Raw genomic sequence first — 25,170 nt, 5'->3', positions numbered from 1 at the left:
AACATGCCCAAAGCCACTCAGTGACTTACCACTCTCTCTCATGGCCAGGGCTCAGAGGGAAACACAGGCCCATATGCCTGCATGGGTTTTTTTTTTTTTTTCCTTCCCTGCACTCACTGTGGGGATCTATTCAAGCACACGACATTGCAGGGGAGATGAGCAGCAGAAGCAGCCCTGAGTCACTGACTTCAAGAAGGGTTGGGCCAGCCGGGTGTGGCAGCTCATGCTTGTAATCCCAGCACTTTGGGAGGCCAAGATGGATGGGTCACCTGAGGTCGGGAGTTCGAGACCAGCCTGACCAACATGGAGAAACCTCGTCTCTACTAAAAATACAAAAAATTAGCTGAGCATGGTGGCACATGTCTGTAATCTCAGCTACTCAGGAGGCTGAGGCAAGAAAATAGTTTGAGCCCAGGAAGTGGAGGTTGCAGTGAGCCGAGATTGTGCCATTGCACTCCAGCCTGAGCAACAAGAGTGAAACTCTGTCTCAAAAAAAAAAAAAAAAAAAATTAAAGAAGAAGAAGCATTGGGCCACCACTCATGCAGTGAGTTAGTTACCAGCTAAGCACTGCCAAGACTCAGAGTCTTGCTTCTGGTCTGTCCTGTTGACACCTGCATCTCCTGCTTCATAGAGTATTGACACAAGGTATCAAACATTTATAGTTTCCAGAATGCATGAAGCACTATGCTGGACTTGGTAGTGGGCAAAGCAGGCATGAGCCTTTCTTTGTGTGCTTATAGCCTACAGGGAGGGAGGGAGGGAAGGAAGGAAGGCAGGCAGGCAAAGGAAAAGAAAAGAAAAAAAAAAGAAGTAGAAATAAAAACAAAGTATCACATAGATGAGAGTAGATTACCACCGTGGTAAGTGCCAGTGAAGAAAGGGCAGCTCCAACGCCAAGCTGTTACAGAGGCCAGAGGAGGCTTCCATGAAGCACAGGCTGAGCTGAGACCTGAAGGCAAAGCAAGGGTCAACTACATACTAGCTAGGTGTGGGAAAAGAGGGATAAAGCTTTCCAGGCCCAAACTGAAGGCCCAGCAGTGAAAGTGATGTTGGCATATTGAGGAAGAAGTCCAGGGGTGCTTCCTAGGTGTTGTCCATCTCTCTGGTCTCACAAAAACTCCACATGCCAAATAGATCCTTCCAGAGCTCAAATCTGACCATTCACTCTCCCAACTCAACATGGCCTAGGAATACTTCCTAACCTGGCTGTTCTGATGAATTCTCTATAGAGCTTTAAAAATACAGACATCTGGGCTCCATTCCAATCTCCCGAACCAGCATCTGTGTAGTCTCGAGCAGTAGCAAGCAGCAGCATCGCATGGGAGCTTGCAAGAAATGCACACTCTCAGCCTACCCCTGACCTCAAAATCAGAGACGCTGAGAGTGGGGCTCAGCAACCTGTGCTCTAACAGGTCCTCCAGGAATTGATTCAGGCTAAATTTTGAGAACCATTGCTTTAGAGGAAAGACCAAGGGCAAAAGTTCCTGTGAGGTTCTAATATGGCCTGTCTACAAAGACAGATTTAAGATCTGGTTCAGGATTACATTGAGGCTCCTTAATGGGGTGACCATGGCCCTTGATGATTGGGCTGGCTCCTCTCTCCCACCTTACTTTTTACCCCATCCTCTATCATTCCCTCATCTTGAGCTCTGTGCTCCAGCCTCCCACAACTCTTGGTAGTTATCCAAAGGGCACTAGCTCTCCCTCCATTCCATTGCACATGCAGCTTCATCCTCCTGGAACGTCTGAGCATCCACCCAACCGGCATTCCCTGATGCTATCTCCATCCCTTCCTGCAGTTACCTGACCCTAAGACCTAAGCCTCAGTTTAGATTCAAGAACTTCCTACAGGAAGGCTTTTATGATCTCCTAACACAATGTAAATGAATGATGTATCTTCCCCTATTATAATAGTTTTCACTCTATATTAAAATCACTTATCCCTCTGCTACACTGAAAGTGAGGTCCACCTACACCTTTCTCCCTCCCAGAGTGGGGACTTGGTCTTTGTGTTTGAAACAGTAGAGGCGCCGCAGATGCTTAGGGAGTGAATGCCAACAGTACTCACCAAAACAAATTTCAAAAGGTGACAGAAAATTATTTTTAAAGAAAATGCATCAATCCATAAGCCACTATCAGGTCTTTTCTAGAACCCACTAGAAAAATGGAGTTGGTTGTGGATACAGCAGAGTCTAGTGGAAAGTATCACTTTTGGGAATTAGAAAATCTAGGTTCAAGAACTGATATATTTACTCAATAACCATATGACACTGGAAAAAGATTTCTATTTCTGTGACTTTGTCTTCTTACCTATAACTTAGGGTTTATAATTTCTGTAGCAGTGTCACAAGATTGCTGTGAGGGTAAAAGGAAGGATAGATAAATATTATTTCTATTACTATGATGTGAAAATAATTTCAAGCCCAAAGATGATAGGTATGTATTGTTGTTGTACAGGTGTATTGTTTATATAGGATTATCTCAATCTCCTTGAAGATTAACTGGCCTGTTGTGTTATTTTACAGTTTTTATGGAAACGAGCCCTCAAAGATCGCTTTAAATATGTTCGAAGACCCATAGAAGATGATGAGCAAGTGATTAGAAATAAGTGTAAATTTGGACACCGAAGAGGCCAGACAAGGAAATCTCTTGCTGATACAAGATTTGATGAAATTAAACTTGTCCAGATAAAAGTAAGATTGAATTCATACATGTTCTGATGACTTGATAGATTGATATATTGATTAAGGAATAATAAATAATAGCGTTTAAAATAATTAAAACAAAATGAGATAACTTTTTAAAATTTGAAGTATAGTCAAGAACCAAGTCTGTTTTGCATGGCTAACAATGAGCGTGGTATTTCCAAGAAAAGAATTCCCAAAGCAATTACTGAACATCTCATGTCCAGTTTTTTTTTTTTTACAACCTTCAAAAACGTGGAAAAACTCTTAAGTTCTGAGTCCTTGAATGATTTTTTTTTTTTTTTTTGCTCTTATCCTAAAATGCATCTTATGTTCTTGATGCTCTTACTGCTACAGAAAGCGTTTTAATACTCACATTGTCTGAGTTAGGTAGCCTCCGGTCTCCAGGTTTCAGGGAAGAAATAACTCACGTGCATGGATACAAAACTCCATCATGGCCTTCCGTTCCCTGCTGGTCCTGAAGCCTTTCCACCCAACCCAGAAGTGGCTGTCGGGAGCTCCAGGCTGAGGGTCCCTGGGAGGGCCTGGAGATTCTTCCCTCAGCAGGTGGGAGGTCATGGGAATTCCAGTTGTCTGAGATCCTGTACGTATTCCTTTTCTACCTCGGAGCACCGAAATATCCTCAGAAACAAAAATTTCCCCTGCTATCAAAGTAGATTGAACTCTTTAAGAAGGATGTCTGAACTACCAAATATGAAAGTGAAATCTCTTATCTTCCCAATTCTATTTCTATCTTAACCCCATACGAATATGTAAATCCTAACTCTTCACCACAAACAAGTTTATATTAGTGAATGTACTTGGTGTAAATATTCTATTTTCTTTTTCGTCTGGTATATTTATTTGATAATAGAAGGGCAAAGCACTGAGTCACCTCAGTTTTATTAGTGCTAGTTATAAGATCCATAAGATAAGAATATTTTAAATATATTTTGTAACCACTCATCCCAGCATCATGCATAATGCAAAACTTGGATGAAAGTATGTACTTGAAATATCTTATTCTAATTTTCAGTGAGGCTTTCAAAATGATAGGTCAGTTAAGATAACACAATTCTATAACTGTTCTTTGACAAAAAGACAAGACAGCTGAGAGGTGCCCTAAATTTAGTGGTGAAACTTTTTAGAAACTTTGCAAAATTCTAATTACAAACTAAAATTATAAGATAGAATCATATTTATTTTGAAATATTTTATGTTCTTAAAAATCACTTTGTGAGAGGGACCCAGATGGCCGAATAGGAACAGCCCTGGTCTGCAGCTAGCTCCCAGACAGACCAATGCAGAAGGTGGGTAATTTCTGCATTTCCAACTAAGGTACCCAGTTCATCTCATTGGTACAGGTTAGACAATGGGTCCAACGCACAGAGGGCGAACAGAAGCAGGGTGAGGCATTGCTTCACTCGGGAAGTGCAAGGAGCCGAGGACCTCCTTCCCCGAGCCAAAGGAAGCCATGTGAGACTGTGCTACCTGGCTGGGTTACTACACTTTTCCCACAGTTTTTGCAATCTGCAGATCAGGAGATTCCCTCGTATGCCTACACCACCAGGGCCCTGGGTTTCAAGCACAAAACTGGGTGGCTGTTTGGGCAGACACTGAGCTAGCTGCAGGAGGATTTTTTTCACACCCCAGTGGCACCTGGAACCCCATTAAGACAGAACTGTTCAGTCCCCTGGAAAAGGGGCTGAAGCCAGGGAGCCAAGTGGTCTTGCTCAGTGGGTCCCACTCCCATGGAGCCCAGCAAGCTAAGAACCATGGACTTGAAATTCTCACTGCCAGCACAGCAGTCTGAAGTTGACCTGGGACAATCGAGCTTGGTGGGGGGAGGGTCATCCACCATTACTGAGGCTTTAGTAGGCAGTTTTCTAAACCCTGACAGTGCTAAGGAGGCTGGGAGGTCTGGGCTGGGCACAGCAAAGTGGCTGTGCCCAGACTGCTTCTCTAGACTCCTCCTCACTGGGCAGGGCATCTCTGAAGGAAAGGTAGCATCCTGAGCCAGGGGCTTACAGACATAACCCCCATCTCCGTGGGACAGAGCACCTGGGGGAAGGGGCAGCTATGGGCGCAGCTTCAGTGGATTTAATCCTTCCTGCCTGCTGGCTCTGAAGAGAGCAGCTGATTCTGACAAGAGGGATTCTCCCAGCACAGCGCACCAGCTCTGCTAAGGAACAGACTGCCTCCTCAAGTGGGTCCTTGACCCCCGTGCCTCCTGACTGGGAGAGCCTTCCCAACAGGGGTTGACAGACATCTCATACAGGAGAGCTCTGGTTGGCATCTGGCCAGTGCCCCTCTGGAACGAAGCTTCCAGAGGAAGGAGTAGGCAGTGATCTTTGCTGCTCTGCAGCCTCCACTGGTGATACCCTGGCAAACAGGATCTGGAGTGGACCTCCAGCAAACTGTAGCAGACCTGCAGAAGAAGGGCCTGTTAGAAGAAAAACTAACACACAGAAAGCAACAACATCAATGTCAACATAAAGGACTCCCACACAAAAACCCCATCCAAAGATCATGAGCCTCAAAGATCAAAGGTAGATAAATCCACGAAGATGAGGAAAAACCAGTACAAAAACACTGAAAATTCCAAAAATCATAATTTTTCTTCTCCTCCAAATGTTAGCAACTTCTTTCCAACAAAGGCACACAACTGGATAGAAAATGAGATTGATGACAGCTTCAGAAGGTGAGTAATAACAAACTAGTCTGAGCTAAAGGAGCATGTTCTAACCCAATACACGGAAGCTAAGAAACTTGATAAAAGGTTATAGGAACTGCAAACTAGAATAACCAGTTTAGAGAGGAACATAAATGACCTGACGGAGCTGAAAAACAATGCACGAGAACTTCGTCAAGTATACATCAAGTAATGATAGTGGAATCGATCAAGTGGAAGAAAGGATATCAAAGATTGAAGATCAACTTACTGAAATAAGGCATGAAGAAAAGATTAGAGAAAAAAGAATGAAAATGAATGAACAAAGCCTCCAAGAAGTATGGGACTACATGAAAAGAGCAAACATACGATTAATTGGTGTACCTGAAGGTGACAGAGAGAATGGAACCAAGTTGGAAAACACACTTCTGGATATTATCCAGGAGAAATTCCCTAACCTAGCAAGACAGGCCAACATGTAAATTCAGGAAATACAGAGAACACCACTAAGATACCCCTCAAGAAGAGCAACCCGAAACACATTGTTGTTAGACTCACCAGGGTTGAAATGAAGGAAAAAATGTTAAGGGCAGTCAGGGAGAAAGGTCAGGTTACCCACAAAGGGAAGCCCATTAGACTAACAGCAGATCTCTCTGCAGAAACCCTACAAGCCAGAAGAGAATGGGGGCCAATATCCAACATTATTAAAGAAAAGAATTTTCTACCCCAAATTTCATATCCAGCCAAACTAAGCTTCATAAGTGGAGGAGAAATAAAATCCTTTACAGACAAGCAAATGCTGAGGGGTTTTGTCACCACTGGGCCTGCCTTACAAGAGTTCCTTAAGGAAGCACTAAAAATGGAAAGGAAAAACTGGTACCAGCCACTGCAAAAACAAACTAAAATGTAAAGACCAATGACACGATAAAGAAACTGCATCAACTAATGGGCAAAATAACCAACTAGCATCATGATGACAGGATCAAATTCACACATAACAATATTAACCTTAAATGTAAATGGGCTAAATGACCCAATTAAAAGACACAGACTGGCAAACTGGATAAAGAGTCAAGACCCATCAGTGTGCTATACTCGGGTGATCCATCTCATGTGCAAAGATATACATAGGCTCAAAACAAAGGGATGGAAGAATATTTACCAAGCAAATAGAAAGCAAAAAAGAGCACGGGTTGCAATCCTAGTCTCTGATAAAACAGACTTTATACCAACACAGATCAAAAAAGACAAAGAAGGACATTACATAATGGTAAAGGGATAAATGCAGCAAGAAGAGCTAACTATCCTAAATATATATGCACCTAATACAAGAGCACCCAGATTCATAAAACAAGTTCTTGGAGACCTGCAAAGAGATGTAGACTCCCACACAATAATAGTAGGAGACTTTAACACCCTACTATCAATATTAGACAGATCAACGAGTCAGAAAATTAACAAGGATATTCAGAACTTGAACTCAGCTCTGGACCAAGTGGACCTAATAGATACCTGCGGAACTCTCCACCCCAAATCAACAGAACATACATTCTTCTCAGTGCCACACAACACATATTCTAAAATTGATCACATAATTGGAAGTAAAACACTCCTCAGCAAATGCAAAAGAATGGAAATCATAATAATCTTTCAGACCACAGTGCAATCAAATTAGAACTCAGGATTAAGAAATTCACTAAAAACTCACTGTACAACTACATGGAAATTGAATAGCCTGCTCCTGAATGCCTACTGGGTAAATAACGAAATGAAGACAGAAACAAAGATGTTCTTTGAAACCAGTGAGAACAAAGACACAATGTACCAGAAGATTTCAGGCCAATATGCCTGACAAACAACAATGCAAAAATCTTCAATAAAATACAAGCAAACTGAATCTAGCAGCACATCAGAAAGTTTATCCACCACAATCAAGTCAGCTTTATCGCTGGTATGCAAGACTGGTTCAACATATGCAAATCAATACACATAATCCATTACATAAACAAAACCAATGACAAAAACCACATGGCTATCTCAATAGATGCAGAAAAGACCTTCAATAAAATTCAACAGCCCTCGATGCTAAAATCTCTCAATAAACTAGGTATTGATGGAACATATCTCAAAATAATAAGAGCTATTTATGACAAACCCATAACCAACATCACACTGAATGGGCAAAAGCTGGAAGCATTCCCTTTGAAAACCGGCACAAGACAAGGATACCCTCTCTCACCACTCTTATTCAAGATGGTATTGGAAGTTCTGGCCTGAGCAGTCAGGCAAGAGAAAGAAATAAAGAGTATTCAAATAGGACGAGAGGAAGTCAAATGGTCTCTGTTTGCAGAAGACATGATTGTATATTTAGAAAACCCCATCATCTCAGCCCAAAATCTCCTTAAGCAGATAAGCAACTTCAGCAAGTTCTCAGTATACAAAATCAATGTGCAAAACCTACAAGCATTCCCATACACCAATAATAGACAAACAGCCAAATCATGAGTGAACTCCCATTCACAATTGCTGCAAAGAGATTAAAATACCTAGGAACAGAACTTACAAGAGACATGAAAGACCTCTTCAAGGAGAACTACAAACCACTGCTCAAGAAATAAGAGAGGACACAAAGGAAAGGAAAGACGTTCCATGCTCATGGATAGGAAGAATCAATATTGTGAAAACAGCCATACTGCCTAAAGTAATTAATAGATTCAATGCTATTCCCATCAAACTATCAGTATTTACAATAGCAAAGATTTGGAACCAACCCAAATGTCATCAATGATAGACTGGATAAAGAAACTGTGGCACATATACACCATGGAATACTATGCAGCCATAAAAAAGAATGAGTTCATGTCCTTTGCAGGGACATGGATGAAGCTGGAAGCCATCATTCTCAGCAAACTAACACAGAAACAGGAAACCAAACACACCGTGTGTTCTAATTAATAAGTTGGAATTGAACAATGAGAACACATGGACACAGGGAGGGGAACATCACACACCAGGGCCTATTGGGGGTAGGGGACAAGGGGAGGGAGAGCATGAGGACAATTACCTAATACATGTGGGTCTTATAACCTAGATGACAGGTTGATAGGTGCAGCAAACAACTATGGTACATATATACCTATGTAACAAACTCGCACTTTCTGCACATGTATCCCAAAACTTAAAATGAAATAAAATAAAAATCACTTTGTAAAATAACAGCATTACATTATGCTTAAGTTGCTTTTCACAAACATTTGATTTTCAGTAGAATAAAGGTGGAGTTCCTTTCAATTCAGTTTTCCCTCTTTTTCTATGAGGTATTCTCCACCAAAATTCAATGGAATTGATGAATGGTAAAATCAATTGTCCCCAGCCTTAGAACTCAAGGGTCAGTCTGTGGGATCAGAGGTCACACCCCTGGACACGAGTCTAAATGCAAACCCCCCTCTTGTGTTGACACATCATCTTTGAACCAGCTTGTACACTCACACTTTCTGTCCCTTCTTCATGGAACTACACTCTTCGTGGTTTTTCCTTTCTAGCCCCCAAGACATGCTTGAATCCTAAGATGAACCCTGCTGTGGTCAATCCAGGGCTCTTTGCTACAAAATGAACAGGGAATTGAATGTATTGAGGTTAGCAGTTAAATGGCAATGGAATTTACTTTTGACCTTCCTGCCAGCTAAGGCTAAAAAAAAAGATGATAGGGTGGTCATTGTTGACATCTGCAGAGACAACATTTTTGCTGGCAAACAAATCTAATTGGTAAGGATTTAACTTTTCTCCCCCTTACAAATAGTGCAAATCGTTGATTCTTTGAAGACTATAGCCTCTCCGTTTATGCTCTCATGTCTGTAAAGCAAAAAGCTTTAAAGGATGTGAAAACTATTTATAGTGGAATATTACAGAAACACTCTGTTTCTGTATTTTGTATGCTACGTGGGGATTAAGCAAATGTACAAACACTAAGAAGTGTGTTTATTGAGGGGGCTCCATCCTTTGAATTTATCTCATATAATTTTATTTTTCAGAGTGATTACCAACATTATTTTTAATCTTTGGTTTGAACTTCTTCCGTTGATAGCTCCTTTGTAATGTCTTTAAGATTGCTGAGCCAGGCACAGTGGCTCACATCTGTAATCCCAGCACTTTGGGAGACTGAGACGGGAGGATTACTTGAGTCCATGTGTCATATATATTGAAAGCAGCCTGGGCAACATAGTGAGACCCCCTCTCTACAAAAACTAAACAAAATTAGCCAGGTATGGTGGCATGTGCCTGTAAGTCCCAGCTACTCATGAGGCTGAGGTGTGAGAACTGCTTGAGCCAGGAGGTTGAGGCTTCAGTGAGCTGAGAACGCACCACTGCACTCTAGCCTGGGTGACAGAGCCAGACCCTGTCTCAAAGGAAAAAAAAAAAAGATTTCTGAACATTAAAATTGTTTTAAGACACACTTGGGTAACTCTCATGTTTTAAAATTTTTTAACTGGGCACAATATTTTTATAACACAGAAAAAAATTATTTCCTATGCTGCAGAGATGGAAAATGTCGATGCAGGCAAGACACAGGGGTCTGGCCATTCACTCAAAGGCAAGAAAGTGGGTGTGGCTAAACTGGAGGAAGATCTTGGGAAGGGATAAATAAAGGAAGAGATTTTCTTTTGTTTTGCTTAATTTTGTTTCTGTTCTTTTTTCTTTGGTTGTCTGATGGGATTTACCAAAGAATTGAAGGTAGATGTCTCAATGAAAGAAGGTAGATTTTTTTTTTTTTTTTTGAGACAGTATTTCACTCTTGTTGCCCAGGCTAGAGTGCGATGGTGCAATCTCGGCTCACTGCAAGCTCTGCCTCCCAGGTTCAAGCGATTCTCCTGCCTCAGCCTCCTGAGTAGGTGGGATTACAGGTATGCACCACCACATCCAGCTAATTTTTTGCATTTTTAGTAAAAATGGGGTTTTGCCATGTTGGGCAGGCTGGTCTCGAACTCCTGACCTCAGGTGAGCCACCCACCTTAGCCTCCCAAAGTGCTGGGATTACAGGCGTGAGGCACTGCGCCCGGCCAGGATGAATTTCTTAGTCCTGTCACGTGGGCTTCCACAGGTAGACCAGGCAGCTGCAGAACTTGTGTGGGTCTGAGCAGAGGGGGCAGATCTTTTGTCCTTAACCCTCCACCCACTGCATGCTGCTATGCCATTTTAGCTCTGCTTAAGCTATGTTCTTTGGCTGCAAAACTTGAAGCATCTGAAGTGCCAAAGCACCAACTGTGAGTCAATACACCTGAGTTCCTCATGTCCCACTGCTAGAAAGACTTATCATCATGTTAGATAGATAGCTTTGCTTGTCAGAATCTCACATTGTGTTCCCAGACCAATCTTGCAAAATGCTGGGTATTTTGCAATGTTTAAAGATGCCTTTCCAACCTCAGTACCTCATGTGGCTACATGTATGGTCGTGCAGTCAGTGCAGCAGCTGTGCCATCTCTTTTTATGCATCTGACTTTTAGTTTTAAGTCCAGAGAGTGTATAGCCCCATGAATTGATAAATCGGCTTTCTTTTCTTAAGTGTCTTTTACTGTACCTCATCGTGTATTTATAAACAGATAAAATTAGATTCTCAAAACAGTACACTTAACTGAGTAATTTCATAAGTTGCTGACAGTCTCTTGTTAAAATGATGAAAATGTTGGATTTAAAAGCTTAGAGGAATGGTGTGGAACTGCATGGCAAAGTAAGATTGTACTTTATACAGTAATTTTTTGTTTTTGGTCATAATCCTTAAGTGTTAAAGTTGAGTGAATCAAACTCCTTACTTCATGGCACATTATCACTGTTGCCCTGTGCTGGATCTTTCTCTGGTTTTATGATTCCTTTCTGTCCCCATTTCTATCTGCCTTTCTCCACACTTCTGACTGTAGGGAACCATTTTAAAGCGTTTCATATGTATTTTTTGTTTGTAAATGTTCCAGAATGTATTCTGTCATTTGGGATTCATGTATATTTGATTTAACATAAATGGGGATTCTTTACCTCATTCAATTTCACCTTTTAAACTGACACTCTTTTAAAGATTCATTCGTGTATATTTCAAGTCCATTGATTTTAACCATTATAGAGTACTCTTGCCTCAAGTCCTGTTCCCACTACAAATTGCACCGCAGAGAACACCGTTATACATACCTGGTTATGAAGCTGTGTGCCCTTTCTTTGGGTTGCACATCCAGAAGTGGAACTGATGGGGCTCAAGGCATGCGTGTACTTAATTTGACCAGTTGCTCTTCAAAACGACTTTGCTAATCTCACTTCCACACCAGTGCAGATCCCTGTATTCCGGCCAACGCTTACCGTTATCTAGCCTTCCAAATGCTGCCAAGACTAATAGGTATAAAGCATCATTTCATTCTTGTTGTGATTTACATTTCCATGGATTACTGAGCCTGGGCATCTCTTCATATGTGTGTTAGCCTTTTGCATCTCTTCTAGAAAATTACCTCTTTAGATCCATTGCCTGTTTTCTAATGGGTTTGCATCTTTTTCTTGTTGATTTGTAGACTGCAGTCTTTCCCATGCCCCAAGTCACAAAGTTTCTCCCTTATTCTTTCTTCCATTATGTTTGTACTTTTAACTTTCATGTTTAAATCTTTAAGTCATCTGTAGTTCATCTTTGATAGACCAATGGAATAAGAAAGAATGCCCAGAATACACCCATGTCTATTTGGGAACTTAATGTACAATAAACGTGGCACCATAAACCCATGAAGAAAATGGGCTATTTTGTAACTGGTGTTGAGAAAGTGGTTCATTATATGGAGATCTCTATTTAACAGCATATACAGTCTGTTCTTAAGCCATAGTATATTGCATTTTCCACTAGTGTTTATTACTTAGTACCACTTAGTGTAGAGACATTTTTTGTTGCCCAGTGGAAGATGTGCTGTGTCAGGGGAGTCCCTCAGTGGGGAAGATTCTGTGTAGGTTCATCCTCATTTTCAGAAGAAGGGGAAGAGGGAGTCCTCTTAAACCATCCCCCAGGACCCCCTTGTAGCATCTGCTCTCTCACTGAATGACATCCTGGGCTGTGGTGCCACAAATGGAGGGAGTGTTGAACCAAAAGAAGGTTCTGAGCATCGGCCAGCACAGGGAGCACCAGGACAAGCTCTGGCTAGCCCTTGGGGGAGTATCCTGCTGTAACTGGATGGAGATGGACTGCTGGAAGGATCCTGCTCTTACTATCCTGACCCTGGAATGAAGGAGGTCATATCTGGTCTTCATGGGGCATGGGACCTTGGATCCCCACGTCATCATAGCTCGATGTTGATCCTTTCCTTGGGGATCTCTTCATCAAAAAAATTCGTTGGTGGTCCTCTTGGCCTCTGTCAGATGTACCATTTGAAGCATCAGGATGTAAACATACTTACCAAAATGCTTAACTTCTTAATACTTTCTTGACTAATGCATGCATTTTCTTTTCTTAATTACTAAAGTTTCTTTCAGCCGGTAGAGCTATCAACCTATTATCATAAACTTTTCGGCCATGAAAAAAAAAAGCTGACATTGATAATAGCCAGCGATTCTTTAAAAATTTTCAGAAAAAAATTTTGACTTGTACTATATAGGTGTCTAGCTTTTTACATTTATGGCTGATCTTTTCAACTACTTTGAAAAGATTCTTCTCTGTCTTTATGGGGTAAATTCACTCTAAATTTGATATTTGGTGAAAATAATTTTGTTTTCTTGAAGCAGAATACAAAGGATGTAAATACCATTTACATCTCAGCTGGAGCTTTTGCTTATCTCTTTCTGTGTTTTTTTGTTTGTTTTTGTTTTGTTTTGTTTTGTTTTCTAACTGCAATGGAGTTTTCTTGATTTGGAGGCTTTTAATGTTATGTAGGTGGATAGATTATTTTACCTTTGTCAGTTAGTTTAGTCTACATTTGGTTTGTGTTTTGCTTTAAGAGTTTTAAATAAGTAACTTAGTCCTATTAGTTTCTTCAAATTTTCTTTTAATTTTATCTGCTAAGAGGTCTTCATTGTATGATGTATTCATTACTTCTGATTTCAAGTTCCTACAATGTATGTTGTCTTCTCCAGAAACAACAGTTGTTTGAGGTTTTTAGTTTCTTGTTTATCATATTTCTAGTAGTTCTATTTATCATTGAAAGTGAAGTACTGAAGTCTCCAACTATAATTCTGGAATTGTCTATTTTTCCTTTCAGTTCTGTCAGTTTTTGTCTCATGGTTTTGGGGGCTCTGTTGTTAGGTGTATATGAGTTTATAATTGCTATATCTTCCTGATGTAACCCTCCTGGCCCTGTTACTTACCAGTTTAACCAATTCTTTGCCTTTGTACAATCAGCAGGATTGTACTTCTCCACCCCCTTGAAGTTAGGTATGGTCACAAGGCTGGCCAATGAAATGTGAGCAGATGTCACATGTGCGTTAAAGATCCAGCATACAATTCCTCATTTACCTCTTTTTTCGGTGACAATTGACAACATTCTAGATGATGGAGTCATGTCCTTGGGTAAGGAGGATTAGGAGCAGGGCCCCAAGATGGGCATGTCACATGTGTGATAAACTTTTGTCACTATAAGGTGTGGGAGTTGTCAGGTGCAGCAGCGTAATCTTGCCTGTGGCAGGTAATACCAGGGACTCCAAACACACTATGTCAAGCATTGGATCCACTTCTCTGTGATTCTCCTGTGCCTGTGCTGGCTTCATGAAGCAATGAAGGCATTTTTTGAGGATCAGGCTAGTCCTGCCATCCTCCCTTGTGATTTTACAATCTGTGTCCTTGTACCATCTTTAGCATGGGGAAATATATGAGAGTTATTGCCATTTGTTATAATAAGAACACTTAGAACATAGGGAAAAAATGATTTTGCTTTGAGTAAAAACACCTAGTTTTCATTTTTACAGCTAATTTATTTGAAGATTCTTTCTAGGCCCTCAGTACTAGGTATACATTGTCTCTTTTGTGAATTTAATTTTAAGAACATTTCTCTAAGTCTGAAACATAGAGAAAAAAATACCTAATATTTTACCTCATTCTGATGTGACATATTCTATCAAATATATACTGGAACAACATGGCAATTTCTTTAGAGAGGATAACTTGTGCCTCTTTTTTTTTTTTTAACCTACTTTATGTGTAGGATACTGATGCATGGATTTGATAAATGCTTTTAGGATGTTCTCGTATTCCATAGTCTTCCACATATTTGCTAAATAAGTTAGTTAACTAACTACCAGGTGTTAAATTATTAACACTATACCTATAATTCATTTCTCTCTTAAAACATTTTATTTTCCTACTTATTGGGTACATATATACCCTATAGCTTTGAAAGCTATGAAATAGCTTTGTGTGTTAGATTTCTTTGGCTTAGAAATAAAATATAATTAAAGTTGTGCAAAAACTACCTAGTGAGTCAAATGTTAAGAATATTTACTAAGTTTCTTTGGACTATCTTATGACAGTTACTGTTGTTTTTTTACTAGGCCTGACACATAATGATTTATTGTATAAATACTAATTATTGTATAGCCTTTTCCACAGATGTTTCTCTCATGATAGAAAATTGAACAAGACAGCAAAAGTTGAAGAAAAATCTTGACAGTTAATTTCATTCTACATAGAGTGCAATTACTGTCATTAGCAGGTGGCATATTTACTAATACTGCAAAGTTTTACAAGTAAGCTGCACACTTGGAAACATGGGGCAAGGTTGCATGGGTGAAACTCTGCCCGCGGATTGACTGAGACACATGCCTGAATGCTAAGCTAAGCTACTGTTCAAGTTCCATAGGGGGTACATCATTTCCAAGTCAATACTTGATGACAATAGAATTGGAAATGAGGATGACTGGGATTTGGTATGAGGAAACCCCTAGTATCTAACACAACACTGTCCAATAGAAATATAATATGTGCTGCTTATGTAATTTTTAATTTTCTAGTAGCAGAAATTTTTAAAAAGTAAAAAGAGGCAAATGGAATTAATGTTAATAGTAGATTTAACTCACTATATGCAAAATATTATTTCAACATGTAGTCATTCTAAAAAATTGTTAATGAGATATTTTACATTCTTTTTTTGCATACTAAATATTTGAAATACAGTGTTTGCAGCTTACATTTCAATCTGGGCTATCTCTGGCGGGGGGGAAAAAAGCTAGGTTCAATGGCACATGCCTGTAGTCCCAGCTACTTTGGGAGGCAAATGCAAGAGGATTGCTTGAGCCCAGGAGTTAGAATCCAGCTGGGCAACATAGCAAAACCCACTCTTCTATTAAAAAATAATAAAAATGACAATAAAAATTGTTAAAAATTAGAAATATCAATTTGGGCTAGTCACATTTCAAGTGCTCAGAAGCCACATGTGGCTAGTGGCTACCATACTGGACAGCTGAGATAAATACACCCTTTGGGTAGTTAGAGAATGAGTGAGATGACAATCTACAGAGAACATTATAGTCAGCAGGGAGTAAGTATGTCCAGTTATTTGCTGGTGATGTTCAGAAGCTACAGTCCACAGTCTTAGGTATGGAACCTTTATTTACATAGTGCCTTTAAAGTAGATTTTTCTTAGGGTATTTCTAAGAATTATTCAGGGACCAGATGCAGTGACTCATGCCTGTAACCCCAGCACTTTGGGATCTGAAGTGGGAGAATCCCTTGAGCCCCGGAGTTCAAGACAAGCTTGGGCAACATGGCAAGATACCATTTTCTTAAAATATTATTTTAAAGAGAATTATTCAATTTTCATAACACGATACTCTCTTTGTAAACTTATTCAGATTGTGGGATACAGAACAAAGTTATCTTTATCAAAGTCAAGATGAGTTTTTATTCATTTCTGGGAGATAAAAAAAGCTATAACTACATTTTTAACCATGCCGTCTTACTACTTCAAAAGCAGTCTCATTCTTCCGTTGAAATCAAACTTAGAAATATTCTCCTCCTTATTTCTATTCCAGCTGTCAGCTTAAACTAAAAGTTGGCTATAACTATGCTCTGCTATTACAACCAACTCTCTGGGAGCTTAGGTTGCTGTGGTGTTGGAGTAGAGAGACCACTCTATGTTGCCAAAACTGGTGTGGTAAAGGAAGCATAGCATACACTCTTTATACAATTGGTTTGGCTGTAACTCAGGTTAATGTTCTGGTTAATTTATGCTGATTCCTCGAAAGTCACACATCTCACAGGTGAGTCCTACATTTCCCTTCAGTGTATTTCTTGGCCTGAAGTGATCTCTTCCCTTCTTCATGTCTTCTTCCGTTGATTCTTCCTTGAGCACGGCCCTCCCTTAACTTTCTCTACTGGGGCAGACATCTTGAAGTCAACAGTCAGCAGCCGTTTCCAGCTGCTGTTCTGTAAGATTCAGACATTTCTTACTCACTAGTTCCCTCATTTCAATGTGCACTGTTAAAGAAATCAGCCTGTTAGAGAAGTGGGGAACTACCCTAACAGAAACCTGAACACCTGAGCATCTCTGTGCTTGGAAAAGTCACTTCCCCTTTGAGGTTCTCAATTTGCCCATCAGTAAAGTATGAGGCATGGACTAGGTGATTTCTTTTTTTTTTTTTTTTTTTGAGACGGAGTCTTGCTGTGTCTCCTGGGCTGGAGTGCAGTGGCGGGATCTCAGCTCACTGCAAGCTCCGCCTCCCGGGTTTACGCCATTCTCCTGCCTCAGCCTCCGGAGTAGCTGGGATTACAGGCGCCCGCCACCTCGCCCGGCTAGTTTTTTGTATTTTTAGTAGAGACGGGGTTTCACCTTGTTAGCCAGGATGATCTCGATCTCCTGACCTCATGATCCGCCCGTCTCGGCCTCCCAAAGTGCTGGGATTACAGGCTTGAGCCACAGCGCCCGGCGGACTAGGTGATTTCTAAGTTCTTTCCAGCTTTAATAATATGTAAATCATTAACAGTATATCTAATAATATATAAATCTAATAATATGTAAATTATTAAAATGGTGAGAATTTAAACTTCTGATGTAGCCTTCTAATAATTAGGAAAATCACTTCGGTCTAGAATACAACCCATCAACACTGTGTTAATCTCATCAGTGCGATCAGGTGGAAGCACTCTAGAAACGTTATTTTCATGATCGGGTAAGAATTTTGGAGGAAGTAGTACATTATATGTACAGTAGTATCTAAATGTCAGTATCAGCAATTATATCACTTCTACTGTATTTCAGTAGACGAAAGAAAGCTGTTTAATTAAAACATTTTTCTGTACTTTAAAAAATTAGAATGTTTTCTTACTTAAGAAATTGTCATTCTATGCATTTGAGACATACAGAAGAAAAAATATATATAACATATATGTAATTTATGAGACAAAATAAACACTGTTAACCCAACATTTAAGTTTAGACTAGAACACTGCCTGCACCATTGTGTGTGACCCTCTCCCGTCACCTGCCTCTCTAACACCATGGGCCTCTAGAAGTAATCACTACTCTGAATTTTATGTTTATCATTCAACTGTTTTTAAAATAAATGATATTGTCACATATGCATGAATTCTTAAGAGAGATATTGCTTAGTTTTGCTTGTTTTTTTCAAGCACATATTTTATTTGAATAAATCCTCTGAGGTCCATTTTTATGTTCAACAGTTTAAAACATATACAAACAAAGCTTGAAAGTAAATGAAGATCTGACATATCTGAAACTTAACTTAAAGGTTTTTTTTTTTTTCTTTTCACCACCTTCCACATTTTACATTTGAAACTCCTTGGCTTCGTTGACAATCCATTGTCCTGGTTCTCCTGCTCCTATAATTTTCTCCCTTTCTAGAAATCTAAATCTGGATAATTTCTAAGAAATATCAAATCTGTATCTCTCCATTCACAAGTTTCCTAGCTATTCTTCCAACCTCCATTAAAAGATTTCATCGCCTTTAAGTCCCAGCTTTCAACCCTGGCCCTCCATGGTTTTCCACAATCTTCAGATTCGCTCTACTAAACTTTCCCGTAACATGCTCTGCCCTTCCTGTCTCTCCACCCAGAACTGTCCTTTCTTCTTTCAAATTCTATTATCCCTTAAAATCTGATCAGTTCCTCATCTTCCACGAATTTTCCTTCACTACCCTAGCCTAAAACAAATTCTAGTTTTGCTTGTTTTTGAGATTTACAAAATGATATGAAAACTTTATGTTAACTTTGATAAGTTCCTTTTTTTCGCCCAATGTAATGTCACTGGAATTCATCCAGGTTGTTCAGTTGAGTGTAGTTTATTCGTTTTCCTGTCGGTTTAATCTATTGTGACAGGCAACCAGTTTATTTGGCTCTTCTCTTCTTAACAGATATTTGATTTGTTTCCAGTTTTGGCTGTTATGAACTGTGCTGCTGTGATTATTCTTGTATGTGTGTCTTGAAGCATATGTGAAAGCTTTTTTCAAGGATTTATACTTAGGAGTGGATTTGCTGGCTCACTGGCTCACAGGGTGTGCAGATATTCAACTTTATAAGACAGTGCCAAATTATTTTCCTGGATGATTAAGCTCCCTGAGCAGCACTTGTTAATCATCTGATTTCTTTTCCACTCACCCCACCCCCATGCAATGCTACCACCCCACTTCCAATCTATTGGGAATAAAATGGTACCATGTTTGGTTTCCATTTCAGTTATGTATGAGGGTGATCATCTTTTCATATGTTTATAAAATATTCATGTTGCCTCCTCTGTAAAGTGTCTGTTCATGTCTTTTGCCTATTTTTCTATGAGGCTGCCCTTTTTTTCAATTTACTTGTAAAAATCCTTTGTATATTCTGTATTCTACTCCTTTTCTAATTATATCGGTTGCAAATATCTTCTCACAGTTTGTGCCTTCCCTTTTAAATTTCTTTCTGGTATCTTTTGACAAGGAAGGACAAGGTTGCAGTTTTGATGTAGTTAGAGTTATCAGTCATTTATCTTATGATTAGTGCTTTTGAGGCAGGAGAATAGGGTCTGGAGGCAGGAAGCCTAAGGCCAATTTGCACCAACTTCCTAGAACTGAATCAAAAGGAAAACCCCAACTTACCAAGCCCAGGTAACAAAGGGATCAGAGGCTACTCCCTTTGCAACCTCCCACCTGCCTCTGTGTGGCAGATGAAAAAATGGAAAGTCGTCTGTATTAGTCTGTTTTCACACTGATAAAGACATCCTGATAAAGGTATCATGATAAAGACATCCCTGAGACTGGGCAATTTACAAAAGAAAGAGGTTTATTGAACTAACAGTTACACATGACTGGGGAGGCCTCACAATTATGGCAGAAGGCAAGGAGGAGCAAGTCACGTCTTCTGTGGATGGCAGCAGGCAGAGAGAGAGCTTGTGCAGAGAAACTCCCATTTTTAAAACCATAGGATCTTGTGAGACCCATTCACTATCATGAGAACAGCAGGAGAAAGACTTGCCCCCATGATTCAATCATCTCCCATCTGGTCCCTCTCACAACACGTGGAAATTACGGGAGCTACAAGATGAGATTGGGTGGGGACACAGAGCCAAACCATATCAATCTCTGATTGGTCCCCTCTTGCAACCAATCAGACTGGTAGCAGGCCTAGTCTTCATTTGCATTGGGATATGACTTTGTTACTTCACTTCAGCCTCTGGTCCCTTCCCACAACCAATCAGACATTTGCATAGAGTGTAACTTTGTAACTTCACTTCAGTCACTGATTGGTCACCTTCCACAACCAATCAGACTGGTTGTGGGCCTCTCCTTTATTTACATGGGGGTAAACCGAGTCACCAATGGGAAACTACTAGAGACTATTTAAAATCCAGAAAATTTTCTTGAGCAGCCAGCTTGAGCCTGCTCCCACTCCATGGAGTGTACTTTCATTTCAATAAATCTGTGTTTTTGTTGCTTCTTTATTTCATGGCTTTGTTATACGTTTCTTCCAATTCTTTGTTCAAGACACCAAGAACCTGGATGACTTGTAGTCAAGGCCCTCCACTGGTAACACTTTTAAAAAGGAAATCCTTTCTTACCTTGAAGTGATAAGAAATATTTCTATATTTTCTTTAAATTTTTTTAAGTTTTTGCTCTTAAAATTTAACTTCTTAAGCCATATGGAATTTTTTTTTTCTTATGGATAGAAAATTTTCTTGCACCTTTTAGAAGATAGTCCTTCTCTTCCCCAGATTCGTAATGCCATCTCTGTTGTTTCCATGGCTCTGTGTCTATAAGCTCTGCTGTTTTCCACTAGCAAAGTCATCTGTCCCTGCATCAATACCAACTTCCTTACTTACATAGCTGTAAAATGTCTTGATACTTTCCCATCACGGCTTTATTATTCTTTAGGAATGCCTTGGTTATTCTTGAGATTTTTAATCTTTCAAGTGAGTTTTAGAATCAGCTAGTCAAGTTCTGATAAAAAAAAAACTTGTGGTTTTTGATAGGTTTGGGATTTTGACAGAAATATCGAATCAACAGCTCTACTTGGAGAAAGATGACTTTCTTACAATATTGAATCTTTCTAGCTGTGAACATAATAGACTATCCATTTATTTAAGTCTCACTAATATTTTATAGTTTCATAATTTTCTTAAAAGTCTTGCACATTTTTTGTTCATTTTATTCCTAGGTATCTTACAAGTTTTTTTGCAATTTAATTTTTTTTGCAAAATATAATTGTACAAAATTTTATTTTCTACGTTAGTATATGTTAGAATATTTATCTTGTATTCAGTTGCTCTGAAAAACTCAGTTGTAACAAATTATATCTGCATAATTTTAAGTTTTCTTTTGAACAATCACATAATCTATGAATAATGACAATTTTGTTTCTGTCTTTTCAATTTTTATACCTTTTATTTACTTATCTTACTACTCTAACTGGAATTTCAGTACAGGCTGAGTAAGAGTGTAATAAATCATCTTTGTGTTGCTTCTGATTTTAAAGATTATTCTTTTAAAATTTCACCATTAAAAATCATATCTGTCAGGCGCGGTGGCTCATGCCTGTAATCCCAACAATTTGGGAGGCCAAGGTAGCAGATCACTTAAGCCCAGGGGTTCAAGACCAGCCTGGGCAACATGGCAAGACCTGTCTCTACAAAAGTACAAACATTAGCCAGGTGTGGTGGCAGGGCCCTGTAGGCCCATCTATTGGGATGCTGAAGTGGGAGGATCACTCATGCCTGGGAGTTTGAAGCTGCACTGAGCTGTGATCACTCCACTGCACTTCAGCCTGGGTGACAGACACAGTGAGACCTTGTCTAAAAAAAAAAAATTATATTAACTATAGGTTTTTTGGTATGTAACTTTATAGATTTGGAAAATTTCTGTTATTCTGACAAAAGCGTTTTTCTTTAATCATAGGGGAACATTATATAAGATACTTTTTCTGCATTATTTGAAATGGTCATGTTTTTTCATCTTTAATTAGTTAATGCAGTATATGATGTTTACACATGTTTAGATAATCCAAGTAAAATTACAGAACTGTTGTAATTTTATTATTATCATTTATTTCTTTATTGAGACGGAATCTCACTCTGTTGCCCAGGCTGGAGTGCAGTGGCGTGATCTCGGCTCACCACAACCTCCGCCTCCTGGGTTCAAACGATTCTCCTGTCTCAGTCCCCCGGGTAGCTGGGATTACAGGCGTGCGCCACCACACCTGGCTACGTTTTTGTATTTTCAGTAGAGACACGGTTTCACCACGTTAGCCAGGCTGGTCTCAAACTCCTGACCTAAGGTGATCCACCCACCTCGGCCTCCCAACATTTATTATTATTTTTGTAGAGATAGAGCCTTGCTATGTTGCCCTGGCTTCTCTCAAACTCCTGGCCTCAAGTAACCCTCGGCCTCAGCCTCCCAAAGTATCGGGATTACTGAGTGTGAGCTGCTGTGCCAAGCTATTCATACACCACATTTCTCAAAACCTACTCTTTTCTGCCCCAAATCTTTCTCTAACAGTGGCCCCCAAATTGAGATTTTAATATGATAGTATGTGAAACATAATGAGTAAATCAATCATGTTTTCTTTTAGTTTACTATAGTTCCCTTACCAATTTCAAACCACCCTTGAGTTTCTGAGGTATAATAAATTCAAGTTAGTTGTTCCTTGTTTCTAATATCTGCACCTTTGTTCATCAATGAGAGTGACCTGCGCTTTTCCTCTCTTACACTGTTCTTTCAGGTTTGGGGATCAATGTCATAGAGGTTTGGTAGGATGGGTTAGAGAGTATTCCTTTTTTTTTTCCTTCCTTTTTTCTTTTATTTTTCTTTCTTTCTTTTTTCTTTTTTTTTGAGACAGTCTCACTCTGTTGCCCAGGCTGGAGTGTAGTGGTGTGATCTTAGCTCACTGCAACTTCCGCCTCTTGGTTCAAGCAATTCTCATGCCTCAGCTTCCCAAATAGCTGGGATTACAGATGTGTGCTACCGTGTCCGGCTAATTTTTGTATTTTTAGTAGAGGTGGGGTTTCGCCATGTTGGCCAGGCTGGTCTTGAACTCCTGGATTTAGGTGATCCTACTGCCTCGTCCTTCCAAAGTGCTGGGGTTACAGGTATGAGCCACCATGCCTGGCCTCCTTTACTTTTTCTTGAAAATTTTTGCATAAATTTGAACACTCTGTTTCAAAAGTTAAGTAGATTTTCTCTGTAAAACCCTCAAGTCTTTCTTGATATTTTCTTTGTGGAAATACTTTTATCTTCCAATTAAATTTATGTAAGATTATAGGAACTTCTTAATTTTGATAATTTTATTTTTCTAGGAGTTTGTTCACTTGGCCTAGGTCTTGTTAGTCATTCTGTGTCCACAGAAAGTAGATCTACTGAGGCTTTCCTATGTGTTTGTAAAAGCCTTGATATAAGAGGACTGTAGGTTCCTTATCGTCTCTTTCATCCTTTATAGGTATCATCTGTTCGCATTCTGGTCAGCTAGATGGTTGATCAACTTTCATTTATGTGCAGTTCAGCTGACTGTCCTCTTAACTCGTATTTCTAGAAAGATATTTTTCTTATTTCCTCAAAGCTGATTGTCTTAGATTTTCAACAAGAATAAGTGAGGTGTTTCTTAGCTGCCCCCACCCCGCCCAACTTACCCTGTTGTATGGTGAATAAAATTATTAATGATTTAGCATCAGAAAATAACCTGTTATTATTTTGAATTTGGATTATATGGCATGGTACTGCAGCTATAAAAAGTCATTTAAAAAGAAAAAAGATAAACAATAGTAATAACAAAACCTTAATACTTTAAAAAATATCTTCTTAACATTTTATCTTCTAAAATTTAAATGCATAGAAATGAGCAACATTTTATTCAGTGGGAACCTTCTGGATAATCTATCTCCATATAAAAGGATAACGCAGGAATTAAAGTAACTCTTTTAGATCTTTCAAAAGAATAGATTATAATTCCATGATAAGTAATTAACTATCTAATTTATTGTCATTAAAGAGTGTCCATTTATTAGTTATGTTCAATATCAAGTGTAACCAGGCATGGTGATCCTCACCTTAGGAATGAGCTAAGAGTGGGCAACAGCAGCCTGAAATTCATGTTTTCATAGAAACATGGAATCCATTGATAGGTTGAAAATGTTTTGCAGGAAGAAGCTGTTTGTTTCGATTCTGAGCTGGATGAACATATTAAGTGGTTCCAGCAAGAATATGTGAAAACAGAAAAGGACTGGAGAGAAATTGACAAAAGAATGAGCCAAACTTTGGAAATAAGAAGAAAGATGATTGGCAGCCGAACACCTCTGAAGGACATTCTTAAACTGTTTCCTTTCTTAAAGTGCCCTTATCAGGTATCTTTATTCACTTTATTCACTATATATATAATATATATAGTATATATATGTATATAGAGTATATATAGTGTGTATATGTATATATAATAGATATAGTATATATAGTGTATATATACACATACACACATATATATTTTAATATTTTATAAATATATATATATATTTTTTAGACAGAGTCTTGCTCTGTTGCTCAGGCCGGAGTACAGTGATGTGATCTCAGCTCACTGCAACCTCTGCCTCCCAGGTTCAAGCGATTCTCCTGCCTCAGCCTCCTGAGTAGCTGGGACTACACGTGTGTGCCACCATGCCCGACTAATTTTTATATTTTCAGTAGAGATGGAGTTTCACCATTTTGACCAGGCTGGTCTTGAACTCCTGACCTCAGGTGATCTGCCTGCCTCGGCCTCCCAAATTGCTGGGATTACAGTGTCCAAATGGATTTTTCCCTCTTTCCTCTTGGAGTGGTAACAGGATAGCATAGCAAGACAGTGGGGGTGAATCTCAGTGGGACATGAGGCCCAAAGGGCTGCAACCAGAGTCATTTGACAGGAGTTTCAGGAAGCGGACCCTCCCCACCCACCCTCTTTCCTAACCCTGAAAAAGGAATATTAAAAAAAAAGAGAAGAATTTCAGTAAGCGTATCCAGATAATAGGCACTGGCTGCCTTCAGAACTAAAGAGTTCTGTGTCATTGGACATATTGTGGAGGCCAGTGGATCATCACTTAGGGGCATTTTGACAATGTGAATCATTATCCCCTGTCATGCTTTTATATAATCAAGGGAGTTTATTAAGGAACTGTTAGTATGCATCCTTACTAAAAATATGTTTCCTTTATGATCCCACACAATTTCATAAGTGTTCTTAAAAATACATGAAATTTAGCGCCGGGCATGGTGGCTCACGCCTGTAATCCCAGCACTTTGGGAGGCTGAGGTGGGTGGATTGCTTGAGCCCAGGAGTTCAAGACCTGCCTGGGCAACCTGGTAAAACCCCATCTCTACTAAAAGTACCAAAATTATCCGAGCTTAGTAGTGCATGCCTGTAGTCC

General features: G+C 39.4%; 1 protein-coding gene across 6 annotated transcripts in view; it reads left to right on the top strand.

Moving 5' to 3' along the window:
* The window catches only part of SAMD3 (sterile alpha motif domain containing 3), a 67,169-nt gene that overhangs the window by 32,747 nt on the left and 9,252 nt on the right, over positions 1-25,170 (top strand). For all 6 annotated transcript variants that reach the window (XM_023230583.2, XM_023230582.1, XM_023230581.2 and 3 more), the window contains 2 exons: positions 2,527-2,694; positions 23,917-24,117. In XM_023230583.2, the coding sequence (XP_023086351.1) occupies positions 2,527-2,694; positions 23,917-24,117 (369 nt within the window). The remainder of the gene's footprint in view (positions 1-2,526; positions 2,695-23,916; positions 24,118-25,170) is intronic.

This window comes from Piliocolobus tephrosceles, chromosome 5, assembly GCF_002776525.5.
Source record: "Piliocolobus tephrosceles isolate RC106 chromosome 5, ASM277652v3, whole genome shotgun sequence".
Classification (NCBI taxonomy): Eukaryota; Metazoa; Chordata; class Mammalia; order Primates; family Cercopithecidae; genus Piliocolobus; species Piliocolobus tephrosceles.
This window is presented reverse-complemented; position numbering and strand designations above follow the sequence as displayed.